The 15,009-nt window shown below is 44.6% G+C and overlaps 1 protein-coding gene across 1 annotated transcript in view; it reads right to left on the minus strand.

The window, feature by feature from the left end:
- Window positions 1-1,443: 1,443 nt before the first annotated feature.
- The window catches only part of LOC121279895 (protein transport protein Sec61 subunit alpha-like 1), a 35,228-nt gene continuing 21,662 nt past the window's right edge, over window positions 1,444-15,009 (minus strand). Inside the window, exons 10-12 of the mRNA XM_041191426.1 lie at window positions 14,659-14,850; window positions 12,609-12,685; window positions 1,444-3,564 (exon numbers count right to left, since the gene is read on the minus strand). Coding sequence (XP_041047360.1) covers window positions 3,378-3,564; window positions 12,609-12,685; window positions 14,659-14,850 — 456 coding nt within the window. The 3' untranslated portion in view covers window positions 1,444-3,377. The remainder of the gene's footprint in view (window positions 3,565-12,608; window positions 12,686-14,658; window positions 14,851-15,009) is intronic.

A 15,009-nucleotide genomic window follows, 5' to 3' on the forward strand; every position in this document is an offset into this window, starting at 1 on the left:
TACTCTGCCTGAGAGTGTGGTGGAAGCAGATTCAACTGAAGCGTCCAAAAGGGAATTAGGCCATTTTTGCTGCAAATCTCAAAAATGCTAGAAATGTATTGCAAGTTCATCAGCATCTAGAAGAAAGATGTTTTCCATGTGGATTTTTTTTTTAACAATTCTGAAGCATTTCCAACATGAACTATTGATATTTTAGATAGGAAGAAAGGAGGTTTATGCTATTGGGCTCAAGCCTGCTCTGCCATTCAATTAGATCACAATTGATCATCTACCTCAACACCACACTTTCTCCATATACCTTGTTGTCATTAACCTCCAGAAATCTATTGATTTTTGTCTTGAACATGCTCATGGACTGAGATTCCACAGCACTCTGGGGTAGAGAATTCCAAAGATTCACCACCCTCTGAGTGAAGAAATTCCTCCTCGTCTCAGTCCTAAGTGGCCTACCTCTTATTCTGAGACTGTGTCCCCTGGTTTTAGAGTTTCAGTATATTTTTAGATCATTCTTTGTACAAGTTCTCGTGTTTGAGAATCTCTATCCTAAACATTAACCTGGTGTTTCTCTACGTACGCCCAGAATTTTCTTTGAATGCCTGAGACTGAGCACATACATTGAACCCAATTTGACATGAAACTCATACCCATAGGCAGGGGAAGAATTTAGCGCTATCATCTGCCTGTTTTAAATTAAGGCTGTGTGATACACAACAGACCCCCTACCCATCAGCACCATACCCCAGTGATATACAGTGACAGGCTTGGCCCTGCCAGTACCGTGCCCCAGTGTTATACAGTGACAGACCTGTAACTACCAGTAATGTAGCCCAGGCTTATACAGTACAGACCAATACCCAACAGTATATATGCTAGTGTTATACTGCAAGAGACCTGAAGGTTATACAGTGACAGACCTGTTTGCACCTGTACTGTACCAGTGTTATAAGGTAACTCCTGCTGGAAAGTGCACGCGCGCTGGGGGGTCGACTATGATGCCTCCCATAGATAAATAGTTTGCTGACACTCAGTAAGGTGGTTTTAAGGTAATGACCAGCTACTTGAGCAACCACAGTACTCTCTAGTAGTGTGACCAGGCATTTTCAGGACAATCAGATTGTGGTGCAATAGGAGAGCCTGGATAGTGGGATGGGTTGAAGGGAGAAGAGAGTCAAGGGCACTGGTCTTGCTGTGAGTGAATAAATCAAGTTCCATTATAGAGGATGACAGGGTTTTTAAGCTAGTGCTTTGTCCTAAATCTCTGGACTACTGAGGATTGAGAACAGCAAATACAAAATCTGGCTCCCATTGGAAGCTGTTTATGAGTGGAGGAGCATAAACCAGTTGAATGGAATGCCCTGGTTGTGTGCTGTATAGGTGACCTTATCTCTATGCGCCTTCATAGAGCCAGCTATGTACAGGGTCAATCAGGAAGACTGATCAACATTTTCTCAAACACTTTTATTTATAAAGACTGGGTTTTAAGTGAGCAGGTCCTGGAGAAGAACAAACACTGCTTAATGAGGTTTAGTCACAGCCAACAAGGTGGGAATGCATAGAAATTCCATTTTTATCCCCCAAACTGGAACCATTGGTTGAAAGAGAGCGAGAGAGAGAGAAATCCTGAAATGTTTTGACACCAATCAGCGAGAGAGAATCCTTTAAAATTTCATTATCACAACACAGGAACATCAGTTTTCATCTGGGTGCTGACAATTACATACAAAACTAACTATGCTTAAAAAAAAAAGGTTTGGAGACAGGCGCCAGCAAATTTACTGATGGAGCTCAGTATTTTCAGATGCATTCAGGATACCAGCCGTCCCCACCTCTCCCTAGGAGAGGTGGCTGCACCCTCAGCCTGCACACTCCATCTGGCCACTTTGCCTGCACGAACCCAGACCATAAAGTGTCACCAGGCAATTCGGCCCGATGTGTCCCATATATAACGCAGCAGGAGGCAGTGAAGGATGGTCAGGAGCAGGCAACACCTTCCTACCCCAGCTTGGTCCAGGAGGCGTTGGAATAGAAGTCACAGAAACTCCTCAATAAGCACTGCATGGTTCATTTCTGAACTGGTGGCAAAGGGAATGAATGAAAAATCAAAGGCATCAGTCAGTTGTATGGAAAAAAAAAATCTACATTTAACCTGCCTTTTAGAAGCTAAATGTCAAATTTTTATTTTATTTGTTCAAAGTATCAAATCAAGAGAATTCTAACCTGCACCTTAAGGTTCAATTGTTTGAAGTTTAACAAGCATAAGCAATTCTAACTCCAAACACTCAACAACTGGTTATAATACAAAGTATCATCCATACAATCAAGAGACTCACATCTCTAAATACTCCAACCCTAGAAATTCCAATAAATTTGCTGCTGCATCCACTATCAAAACCGTACAATGTGAAGTTTAGCAATGTCAGTGCTATGCAGGTGATCTCTTGGTTTTTTTTTAATCAACCCCTGCCATAACTGTACTGGCCATACTTTAACACAAGAGGAAGAAACTAGGAGGGAGGGGAATGAATGGACAGCATCCCAACATTATGCTGAATACATGTGGACGGGTAGTGCTATTATACAGGTCTCCAACACAAGCCGTGCATCACTTACATGACATATCTGTCCCAGGATCATTTAAATGTTCTCCCCAGTCTTCTTTCTTTCTATCTAGGAGAGGGCCAATCCCTGCTGAGGCACCATCCCATGGGTGGAAGTAGTCCCCTTGCACATCTGAGCTTAGGTACATCAGCTGACTATTAAACCATAAGTTGAATCAGAGCAGAATCTGACCCTGTCCTTGCCAGATGTCCATGTATTTTTAGAACCGGCACTTTTGAATTGTTGTTGAGAGCGTTGTCTGAACTTCCCTTCGCAACCATCCAGCTCAGGAGTGTTGAGGTTCACTGCACTGATCAAGTTCCTAAGTCAGCAACAGATCAGAGAACAAACCAGAGACTCCCTGGCCTGGAAGTCTCAATCATACATGTATTTACCCACAGTGGCATTGAGAATTTTAAAATTCAAGAGAAACATCAGTTCCTCCTGAATATTTTAGTTGCACCTTTGAATCGCAGTGAAAGAAAACACACACGCACGTGCACACACCCACGCCAAACCTTTCCCACAGTGGAAATTTGTGCTTTTAACCATAATTAAACAAGATTCCAAAGTGTGTTTTTCAGTTCTTGGTACCAAAAAAAACAATGAAAAGCTGAATTAACCCTATCCCACTCAGAGCAGTGAATTGTCAGAAAATAAAAATGCAGCTCTGGGCAAGATAGGGTTCAGAAACATTCTTCCCCCCGCTGTGATAATCTGGAAATCTCTCTCGCCTGGGCTCTCACAAAAACACTCAAAGGAAAAGAGTCGTTGCACTGTTAAAAGAGCAGGGCTCCCATGCTCCCCACTTCACTCTGCTCTTTCACAAAGATCTCAAAGTACTGGTAAATGATGGTCACTGCCAATAGTATACCAGTCCCAGACCCAATGGCCCCCAGAAAGTCCGCAAGTACAGATAGTGCTCCAATGCACAAGCCTCCAAAAGCAGCGGCAGTGGGAATATATCTGTAAAACAAAAGTTGAAAGGATTCATAAATACAAATTGCTGACTATTATATCCAAACGTGCAACAAAACAGAATTTGAGATTCTATTTAAGATAGGGACCGAGTGTTAGAGACATGGCCATCTACCTCAGGTCCTGGGTTATAATCGAGCCTAGGCCAGAGTGAGAGCTTCCTGTTTACTATACCAGTTTGGGAGCCTTAATCCAGTGGCCAGTAAACACAAAACGCCACTCCACTAATTCAGCCCTAATTAGTACTCCCAGGCGCCAGCAATGGGCTGGTGTAAATGTAGATTTTCTGACACACTGTTTGGAGTTTTACTCCGTGCCTAACCCACACTTCATCTGACCTGTGCTCAGCACTGACACTGGATATTCACCCCAGGACTGCCCATCTTCACCTTATAGTTGTTTGGTAGTACAGAATTTGATATTGCTGAAAAAGGACATTTTGCCAAAGCTTTCTGTCTTTCACTCATCAGGACAAGCGCAAGAATACCAATGTCGGAGGAAGCAACAATTTTATACCATATGAGAAGAGAGTGCTGATTGGTTGGTGGAGACACTGCCATGGAGAATGGTAAGACAGTTAATTGCCAATCATTGTTTGAAATTAAAACCAGGCAGCTAAACTCTGATTGGTCAAGGCATTTTCCTGAGGAATGAACCAGTGAATGGCTATCACATTTTGTTTAGCTGAAACAGGTGCAATATGTGTACATGTTCCTTCTGTCTGCAAAGAACAGGGCCATGTGTATTAATATATGTAGCTTCCAATACACACAAAGGTACCACACTGCAAGCCTAACTGAATCTTTAATTGGTTGTCAGTGTAGTTTTTAAGCACACTGAGGATTATATAGCGAATGTTGTCTAATCACAGAATCACGGCTAATGCTGGGACACTGTTTTGCAAGCACAGGCTGGGTGGGTACGGTCTGTACCTTATCTGTTGTGAACAGCGACTGTGACATGCTGTTTGACATGATTTGCCAGTCTTTGGGACGTATGGCCTGCATACCTAGCATCACCTTAGCACTGAAATTCATACCACGTTGCTCATTTGTGAGATAGGCCAAACTTCTTTTTGGCTTGACGACAGCATCCTGTTAGTGGCAAATACCACTTTTGTTGCTACTGCATAGTAGCAGCGTGAAACAGCTAGCTGTTTGCCTGTTCCCCTGTCGAGGCACCTTGCCCTTCCCGGGTAATTTGCAGTGGACTGGGCACTTTTCAGGGCCGAAAGTGATGGCCTTGGGGCCGTTCATGAGTTTGCGCGATATGATCTGGTAAAGTTAGCCATTATCCTGCAAGATGTCATTGATGACCCTTTTTCAGCATCAAGCTTGCATGGTTGCCGATATGGCCAATATTATAGTGCGGTAAACTGTAAGAATCCTAACGCATGTACTGACCAGTGAAGGTCGGCTTGCAGTAGACAGTGGTAGAGAACTAGAACGTCAAAGAAAGGGAGTTCACTTGACTGCTCCATTTCAAAGGTGAATTTGAGCACAGGATGGTGTCCATTAAGACATGTAAGGTAATTATTACATGCCGGCTATGGATTTAAATACAGCAAATGTATCATCCACATATCGGAAATATGCAAGTGGTAGGTTAGGAGTCATTGGTATTCTTGCAATTGTGCAGATGAATACAAGTCAAAAGGCCTTGATAAAATGTCTTTTTTCAGCAATACGCAAATATTCAGCAATACTCAAATCTTTACCTTGGCGAGCACAAAACATGATGTGCAGCCACATGACCACCTGGAGTTCAAATCTAACCAACAGTAGTGACAATGCAAGGAAATGAAAATACACTGAACACAACAAGCACTAGATGGAGCCTGTGCTTTGTTATTTCTGGGTAGTAATGGAAATACTTTGTACAATGCCTTTGGATTCAAAATATGTGCATCCCTCTTTATAACTGTCTCTCATCTGTTCATCTCTCCCCAAGAGAACCATCTCCTAATGCAGCTGTGTTTCTGTCTGCAACTCAATGACAAGATGTGCTCAGACAAAAAGCTTTTAACATTTGTGATGAACATCAACTCTACATGGAGATAGATGCTCCTTAGAATGGACTAAAGGGCCCAACCTTGGACCTGTTCTGTAAAGAAATACTTTGATATCTCTCTTCACTCATCCAAAATTTGTGCCTCTTCTCTTTAGCACGCTGACAATCTCTCTTGAAGCCTCCCATATGCTGGGATTCGCCACACAAGATAATTGTGGAGAGCGCCACTACCACATGGACTGCCGTGGCTGAAGCACACTTTAAGGGTAACTAGTGGTGGACAATAAATGCAGCAGTGGCAATGCTGCTCATATCATCAACCAAATAAAAAACCTTTTTCTCCATTTGTACCATTCGGTACACCTGCTCTGTAATCTTCTAAAATACTTCCATTATCATGCCTTTTCTTTAAAGAAAGCTTTTGAATGTTTTTTTTTTAAAATATTTGCCTCCCCACACCCCAACTCTATTTTCTTACAAACACAGTGTCCAATTTCCTAACATTATTACAGGCCCACAGCTGATGAACTGAGCTGGGCCTGAGATGGCATTAAGCGCACCAACAGATTACACAGAGGGCAGACTTTGCAACCCACAAGGAGGCTTTATGAAATAGCATGGCAGAGGGGGTTGAATCAGGGTTCTGGATTAGGATCAAAGCAGCTACAGGCTCAGCCGGTCATGCAGGAAGGGAAGCCAGAAGACTGAAGGGCACTCAGGCAAGAGAATCCAATCGTTTTGGACAGACAGGAAGTACATTAGGTATTGCACAGAAACACTGTGCAAATTCTCAAAATGGTTTGCTCCGTTTGAACTAAATGCCTGCCTTTTAGAGCATACAGGCCAGTGCCTACTCAAGATCCAAGAGAATCCTACTCCATCCCTTCTCTATGACACTTTCTGCCCGGAGGAAGGGGTAAAGAATGCTAGCAGCCAGCTGCCTAAACCATGGTCGGAATCAGCTTGTAACACAGATCACCTTGCTTCACGTCACTGCCCCTCCCCAAGACCCAAAATCAGAGCAGAAATGAAGTGCCAAGCCCTTCCGCGGTGTCTCAGACTCAATAGCAGTGATCATAGAATAGTACAGCACAGGAGGCAGCCATTCAGCCCATCAATTCTTTGCTGGCTCTTTCAAAGAGCAATTCAGTCAGTCCCATTCCCTTGCCCTCACCCATATCTCCAAGTATTTATCCAATTCCCTTCTGAAAGCCTCTAGGGAATCTATATCGCCACCCTATCAGACAGTGCATTCCAAATCCTAACCAATTGCTGCATAAACCAGTTTTTCCTGCCTTTGGTTCTTTTTGCCAGTCACCTTAAATCTGCGCCCTCTGGTCATTTTCGCTTCAGCCAGTTTCTCTGTATTTACTCTATTTAAACCCTTCATGATTTTAAACACCTCAGTCTCCCCTTAATCTACTTTGTTGGTAAGGAGAACAGCCTCAGCTTCTCCAGTCTCTTCATGTATCTGTAAGTACTCATCTCAGGAATCATTCTAGTATATCCCACTGTACCCTGCCCGGAGGTCCCTTATGCTTCCCAAAGCGCACTGCTCAGAAATGGACACAAAATTCAAGCTGGGGTCCAGCTAGTGTTTTTTGTAGATTTAGCATTACTTCCTGGTTTTTGTATTCTGTGCCTCTATTTATGAAGCCTAAGGTCCCATTTGTTTTATTAGCTGCTTGGTTTACTTGTCACCTTCAAAGATTTCTGCACAAACATCCCCTCCCCAGGTTTCTGCCTTCTTACACCTCCTTTAAAATTGTACCATTTAGCAAGTACCTGTCCATCTTTCTTCCTACCAGGAGTGCATCGCCTGTCACGTTTCCACAGTGATTTCATCTGCCCCATCTCCACCCACCTGTCAATGTCCCCCTGATGCCTGGCACTATCTTCCTCAATTTTTATTACCTTTCCAGGTTTTGTGCCACCTGTAAATTTAAAAATTTTGTCCTGTACCCGCAAGTCTAATGCATTAATATACATCAAGAACAATAGTGGTCTCAATACTTCAAACTGCATCCTACGACTTTAGAGGTGATGGGCTAGAGACTGGTGTCTAAATATTTAGGAACCTGTACCTGATCAAATCACAGCAAGCAATACAACTGTCTGATACTGACTTTAAAACGTGCAGCTTCATTAACAGTGCAAGAGAGAGCGCGAGCAGGGACAGCAGCTTCAGAAACAGCACGAGAGAGAGAGAGAGAGAGCGAGAGCAGCTTCAGAAACAGCACGAGAAAGAGAGCAGGGGCAGCAGCTTCAGAAACAGCACGAGAGAGAGAGAGAGCGAGAGCAGCTTCAGAAACAGCACGAGAAAGAGAGCAGGGACAGCAGCTTCAGAAACAGAGCGAGAGAGAGAAGAGAGCAGCACCAGAAACAGAGCGAGAGAGAGAGAGAACAGGGACAGCAGCTCCAGAAACAAAGCGAGAGAGAGAGTAAGGGCAGCAGCTTCAGAAACAGCAGGAGGGTATTAGTAGGGATTATCAGTATCAGTAAGGTTTATATATAGTAGTAACGTCTATGAGTATTAGCAAAGCTTTATCAGAATACATAAGGTTTATTACAGTTAATTAGCAGTAACACGTCTATTAAGTCAATAAAGTAACAGCTGGGCTGCTCCAACCTCGGGAGTCCATGCCCTGTGCAATGTGGGAACTCCAGGGCACTTCCTGTGTCCTGGATAACCACTTGTGCAGTAAATATCATTTGCAGCAGCTTGAGCTCCATGTTTCAGAACTTCACCAACAGCTGGCATCACTGCAGTGCATCTGGGAGGTTGAGAACTATGTGAATACCATGTTAATAAATGTGGTCACCCCGCTGCTTAAGGGTAGACAGTGAAAAAGAAACAGGCAGATAGTGCAGGAGTCCCAAGTGTATCCCACTCTCCAACCATTCAGCTCTGAATGCTGAAGAGGATAATGGTTCATCTGTGGTGTTAGGGGAACAGACAGGCATTCTTAATGCAAATCCAGCGTGGTGTGTTACCTCCCTGTTGCCAGGGTCATGGAGGTCACTGAGCGGCTGCAGAACATTGATATCTGAACGGAAGGGGAAGGTGAGCAGCCAGAAGTCATGGTCCATATCGGTATCAATGACTTAGGTAGAGAAAGGGATTAGGTCCTGCGGGCAGAGTTTAAGGAGTTCAGCAAGACATTAAAAAGCTGGACCTTAAAGGTAGTAACCTCCAGATTACTCCATGTCACACGTTAGTGAGCAATGAAGTAGGAGGTTGGAGCAGATGGATGCGTAGCTAGAGAGATGTTGCACAAAGGAGGGCTTTAGATTCCTGGGACATTCAGTGTGTTCTGGGGGAGGTCAGGCCTGTACAAGCCAGACAGTTTGTACCTCAACAGGGCTGGACAAGCTAGTGCTGTTGCACAGGGTTTAAACTAGCTTGGCAGGGGGATGGGAACCCGAGGGTGAGTTCAGGTGGGCCAAAATCAGAATTGGAGATAGGCAGAAAATTAGTGAATGAGTCTGGAAGGCAGAGGAAACATTCTTTTAATTCACTCATGGGATGTGGATGTCGCTAGCTAGCCCAGCATTTATTGCCCATCCCCAAATGTCCTCGAGAAGGTGGTGGTGGTGAGCTGCCTTCTTGAGCCACTGCATTCCATGTGGTGTAGGTACATCCACAGGGCTGATATTGACCCAGCGAAGGAGAAGGAATGGTGATATATTTCCAAGTCAGGATGGTGAGTGGCTTGGAGGGGAACTTCTAGGTGGTAGTGTTCCCATGTCTGCTGCCCTTGTCCTTCTAGATGGTTGGAACGTGATGTCTAAGGAGACTTGGTGAGTTTCTGCAATGCATCTTGTAGATGGTACACACTACTGCCACTGTGTGGTGAAGGGAATGAATGTTTATGGATGGGATGCCAGTCAAGTGGGCTGCTTTATCCTGGATGGTGTCATACTTTTTGTGTTGTGGGAGCTGCACTCATCCAGGCAAGTGGGGAGTATTCCATCACACTCCTGACTTGTGTCTTGTAGATGGCAGACAGACTTTGGGGAGTCAAGTGGAGAGTTACTCGCCGCAGGATCCCTAGCCTCTGACCTGCTCTTGTAGCCACAGTATTTAAATGGCTAGTCCAGCTCCGTTTCTGGTCAATGGTAATCCCCAGGTTGTTGATAATGGGGGATTCAGTGATGGTAATGCCATTTAATGTCAAGGGTCAATGGTTGAATTCTCTCTTGTTGGAGATGGTCATCGCTTGGCACTTGTGTGGCACAAATGTTAGTTCTCACTTGTCAGCCCAAGCCTGGATATTGTCCAGATCTTGCTGCATTTGGACATGGACTGCTTCAGTATCTGAGGAGTCGCGAATGATGCTGAACATTGTGCAATCATCAGTGAACATCCCCACTTCTGACCTTATGATGGAAGGAAGGTCATTGATGAAGCAACTGAAGATGGTTGGGGCCAGGACACTATCCTGAGGAACTCCTGCAGTGATGTCCTGGAACTGAGATGTTGACCTCCAACAACCACAACCATCTTCCTTTGTGCCAGGTGTGAATCCAGCCAACAGAGAGATTTCCCCAATTCTCATTGACTCCAGTTTTGCTGGGGGTCTTTGATGTCACACTGAGTCAAATGCTGTCTTGACATCAAGGGCAGTCACTCTCATCTCGGGAGTTCAGCTCTTTTGTCCGTGTGTGAACCAAGGCTTTAATGAGGTCAGGAGCTAAGTGACCCTGGCAGAACCCAAACTGGGCACCAGTGAGCAGGTTATTGCTAAGCAAGTGCCACTTGACAGCACTGTTGATGACCCCCTTTCATCACTTCACTGATGTTCGAGAGTAGACTGATGGGGCAGTAATTGGCAGAGTTGGATTTGTCCTGTTTTTGTATACAGGGCATACCTGGGCAATTTTCCACATTACCAATTTGATGCCAGAATTGTAGTTGTACTGAAACAGCTTGGCTAGGGGTGCAGCAGGTTCTGGTGCACAAACCTTCAGTACTATTGCGGAACATTGTCAGGGCCCATAGCCTTTGCAGTATCCAGTGCCTTCAGCGGTTTCTTGATATCAAGTGGAGTGAATTGAATTGGCTGAAGACTGGCATCTGAGATGCTGGGGACCTTTGGAGGGGGCAGAGATGGATCACCCACTCGGCACTTCTGGCTGAAGGTTGTAGCAAATGCTTCAGACATATCTTTTGCACTGATGCGCTGGGCTTCCCCAACATTGAGGATGGGGATATTTATGAAGCCTCCTCCTCCAATGAGCTGTTTAATTGTCCACCACCATTCACGACTGGATGTGGCAGGATTGCAGAGTTTAGATCTGATCTGCTCAGATCTACCTGTTTGGCACACAAGTAATCCCTACGTTGTAGTTTCACCGGGTTGATACCTCATTTTTAGGTATGTCTGGTGCTGCTCCTGGCATGCCCTCCTGCACTCTTAATTGACCCATGATTGATCCCCTAGCTTGGTGGTAATGGTAGATTAGGGGATGTGTTGGACCATGAGGTTACAGTCTGTGATCAAGTACAATTCTGTTGCTGATGATGGCCCACAGCACCTCATGGATGCCCAGTCTTGAGTTGCTAGATTTGCTCAAAATCTATCCCATTTAGCATGATGGTAATGTCCTGATGGAGGGTATCCTCAATGTGAAGATGGGATTTCTTCTCCACAAGGACTGTGTAGTGGTCTCTCCTGCTGATGCTGCCACGGACAGATGCATCTGCGGCTGACAGATTGGTGAGGATGAGGTCAAGTAGATTTTTCTCTCTTGTTGGTTCCCTCACTGCCTGCTGCAGACCCAGTCTAGCAGTTATGTCCTTTAGGACTCAGACAGCTCGGGAAAATTTAAAAAAAGAGTTTGGCAGTGAGCAAGGGTATATCCTTCAATGCAAGAAGTATAGCAAATAAAGCAGACGAGCTGAAAGAATAGATAGAAATGTGGCAGGATGAAACCATAGCTTTACAGAAACATGGGGTAAAGAGGGACAGGAATGGCAGCTCAACGTTTCTGGTTGAAGGTTTTTCAGATGAGATGGAGGGGGGGATAAAAATATGGTGAGCAGGGTGTCAATTTCAGTTGAGAAACAGTTACAGCTATGAGGGATAATACATTAGATGGATCATCAAATAGGGCCATAACAATTGAGGTAAGGAACAGAAAAAAGGATGCAGTCACACTACTGGGAGTGTACTATACAACCCCAATGTATAGGGAGAGAGGAGCAAATATGTTGACAAATCTCCAAGCTGTGTAAAAACAACAGGGCAGTAATGGTAGGGGATTTTAACTACCCCAATATTAATTGGGGTTGTTTTAGTAGTGTGAAAGGAATGGAGGAACAGAATTCTTAAGGAGCATTCAGGAGAATGTTTTTGGCCAGTATGTAGGAAGCCCAACAAAATATGTCACAGTTCTGGACTTCCTTTTGGGGGATGAAGCTGGGCAGGTGGAAGGAATGGTAGTGGGAGAGCATTTGAGGTAGTGATCATAATTCAATTAGTAGTAGATTTGATTGAGGTGTGTAAGGTTGTGAGGTGCATGGATAGTGTGAGGTCAGTGACTAGGAGTCATATATTTAAAGCGAGTGGTAGAAAGATCAGTGGGAAGGCGAGGAAATATTTTTTCACCCAGAGGGTGGCAGAGGTCTAGAGCTCACTGCCTAAGAGGGCAGTAGAGGCAGAAGACCTCATCTCATTCAAAAGGTGTCTGAATATGCACATTAAGTCCCATAACCTCCAGGGCTACGGATCAAGTACTGGAAAATAGGATTAGGCTGGAGGGGGGGCTGGGGTGCCCAGCCAGTGGTCAGAGTGGCCTTCTTCTATGAGAGAAACCTTTTTACATTTTCTAAATATCTGAAAAGGAGGAATGTGCAGGAATGTGGGGAGAGGGCCAGGAAGTGGCAGTATGTAAATTGCTCCTTAGCAGAGCTAGCATGGAGATGATGAGCCAAATGGCCGCCTTCTGTGCTGGAAAGATTCTATGAAAATGACTGCTTAGGCATTTCAATGAAAAATGCTACACAGCTAATGACCTACCTGTTAAGCTCATGGACCATTGAGGTCTCCCGATGTCCTCTCATCACCATTTGCTGTTCTTTTAGTTGTTTAGCTACCTGTAATTCAATGAGGAAGAATACTCCAGCTTAATTATGCTGTTATACCAGAGAATGCAAACAAATAAGCTACAGACCTCAACATTATTACAGTCTCAAATTTTGGTCAGCCATGATTGAATGGCAGAGCAGACTCGAAGGGCCGAATGGCCTAATTTCTGCTCCAATGTCTTATGGTCCTAATCCAGTAAACACAATTGTTCCGCTCCCTACTCAAGATAAAACAAGCCCAGCAGTTACATGGCACCTCATCGACGCTTCCAAACGCTTAGCTACAATCCAATAATCAATATTGGCCAGTTGTTATGGCACAAGATGAAGACACAACAAGATAGCGGACTAACTGATGAGTTTTCAGTGGCCTTAGTCACTGTCCGGAGTAAAATCACTGACATCTTTAAATCTATCTGAATCACCAGCTTTTCCAAGGCTGGTCTTACTGCACTGATTTTTCCCTCTCTTCTGCTGCTATTTCACCCAACACACGACAACAAAAACAGCTGTGGGTGAGGAGAATGCTGGGAGCTGTGGGTGAGGAGAATGCTGGGAGCTGTGGGTGAGGAGAATGTTGGGAGCTGTGGGTGAGGAGAATGTTGGGAGCTGTGGGTGCGGAGAATGTTGGGAGCTGAGCAGTAAATCTGAGAGAGAATAATTGATAAGCTATTGCCCCTGACTGCTTGGGAAGCCCTTTCCTGAATAATGTCCAGTTATTTTCCCACACTTCTGCTTACTTGTCAAGGGAATGGGGTTAGGTATCAAGTTCTTCAAAAAGATTCCTAAAGTTAATAGATTACTGTATACTCTGGAGCCCTGTTCACACAAACATCAGTCTCAAGAGTCTCATCATTCAAACCCTCCAAAGAAAATTAGTTTTCTGTATGTTTTCTTTTTAAAGGAAAAAAAGTTCAGCTGGTAACAGCTGACTGATCAGCATGCAGTACTGGAGGTCAGGCTCACCTTAGCTCGAATGAGGCTTGGGTTCACTCAAACTTTCATCCTCCCAACATGCACACAAGTTCCACATCATTGGAAGAGTAGGGGGAGAATGAGGAGACCACAGGTACTGTGCACAGCACTTGCCACTTCAGAACCTCCTCACACTCTACTCCCTGCTCAGTTATGGCTCCAGGGTTTGGTTACGTTCTTGTGCTGCACATCTTGCACAAGTTGCTATCCTTCTTTTGCAATGAAGTGTCAGCAGGCTGTTCAACTGGAAGGGGCACTGCTCATTCCAACAGTTACTCTTACAGCACAGACCAGGCACCGAACTGGAAGCCTCTCCATCTGGATATCAAGCTCACCGGAACAGTGATCATTTTAAGACAAAACCTGTTTCTATTTTTTTTTGTAAACTGTAAACGTTTTGTTCTGAGGCGAAGTAAGGAGAAACTTTATACAGCAACTGCCTGACAGCGGTGGAGGCAGATTCATTTGTGGTTGTCAAAAGGGCATCGGATAACTATCAGAGTAGAAAAAATGGTGCGGGCTACCGGAGAAAAGGCAGAGGAGTGGAACTAGCTGAACTACTCTCAGAGGGCTGACACAGACAAATGGGTCAAATTGCCTCCTTCTGTGCTGTAACCTTCCACAATTCCAAGAGAATAGGGTGTTAGGGACCGCTAATATTGGCATGAAGTACTGAAGGATTAGGTCCAGCAAATGTTAAAGGACAATCCACTCAGCCTCAACAATGGACCCCAGCTTTACAAGAATCACCTGCTCCAACGAGTCAGACAATATTTCCATATACCACATTAGGTATCCTCCGACATCTGAAGACGACAGTTTATTTAGGGTTAAATTGGGAGCAGTATTATACTGTGATCCAATGCCCACTAAGAAGCAGACAGATCAAACCCAGGCCCACAATGAACTGGGCAGAATGACAGTTTTTAAAAATAAAACATCAACAGGGAACTGATGGCAAGGTTCCCAGGGAGAAGGAAATAACTCTCTACAGTGCTGACACTTACATCTTTGGCAGAAGAACCAGACACCTCGATCCAGGTCTTGGAGAAGAAGGCACAGGAGCCCAACATGAAGACAATATAAATCACTGCATGAACAGGGTCGTCCAACACCGAACCAAATGATTCCGGAGGAGAGAGGTAATAGCAGAGACCCCCAACGGGATATGCACGGGCTGGACCGCCACCCGTATTATCCTTCAAAGTAAAAAGAAAAGTTTTATTAAGATAACATGGGGCAAAGGAGCTGTCGGTTATCCCAGATTAGTCAATTTCAGGATACAATATGGACAGGACCTCATCTACTCCCAATTTTCTCTCCATCTCCTCTGAAGGTCCTGATACATTCTGCAGGTT

This window comes from Carcharodon carcharias, chromosome 7 (genome assembly GCF_017639515.1).
Source record: "Carcharodon carcharias isolate sCarCar2 chromosome 7, sCarCar2.pri, whole genome shotgun sequence".
In the NCBI taxonomy this organism is placed as follows: Eukaryota; Metazoa; Chordata; class Chondrichthyes; order Lamniformes; family Lamnidae; genus Carcharodon; species Carcharodon carcharias.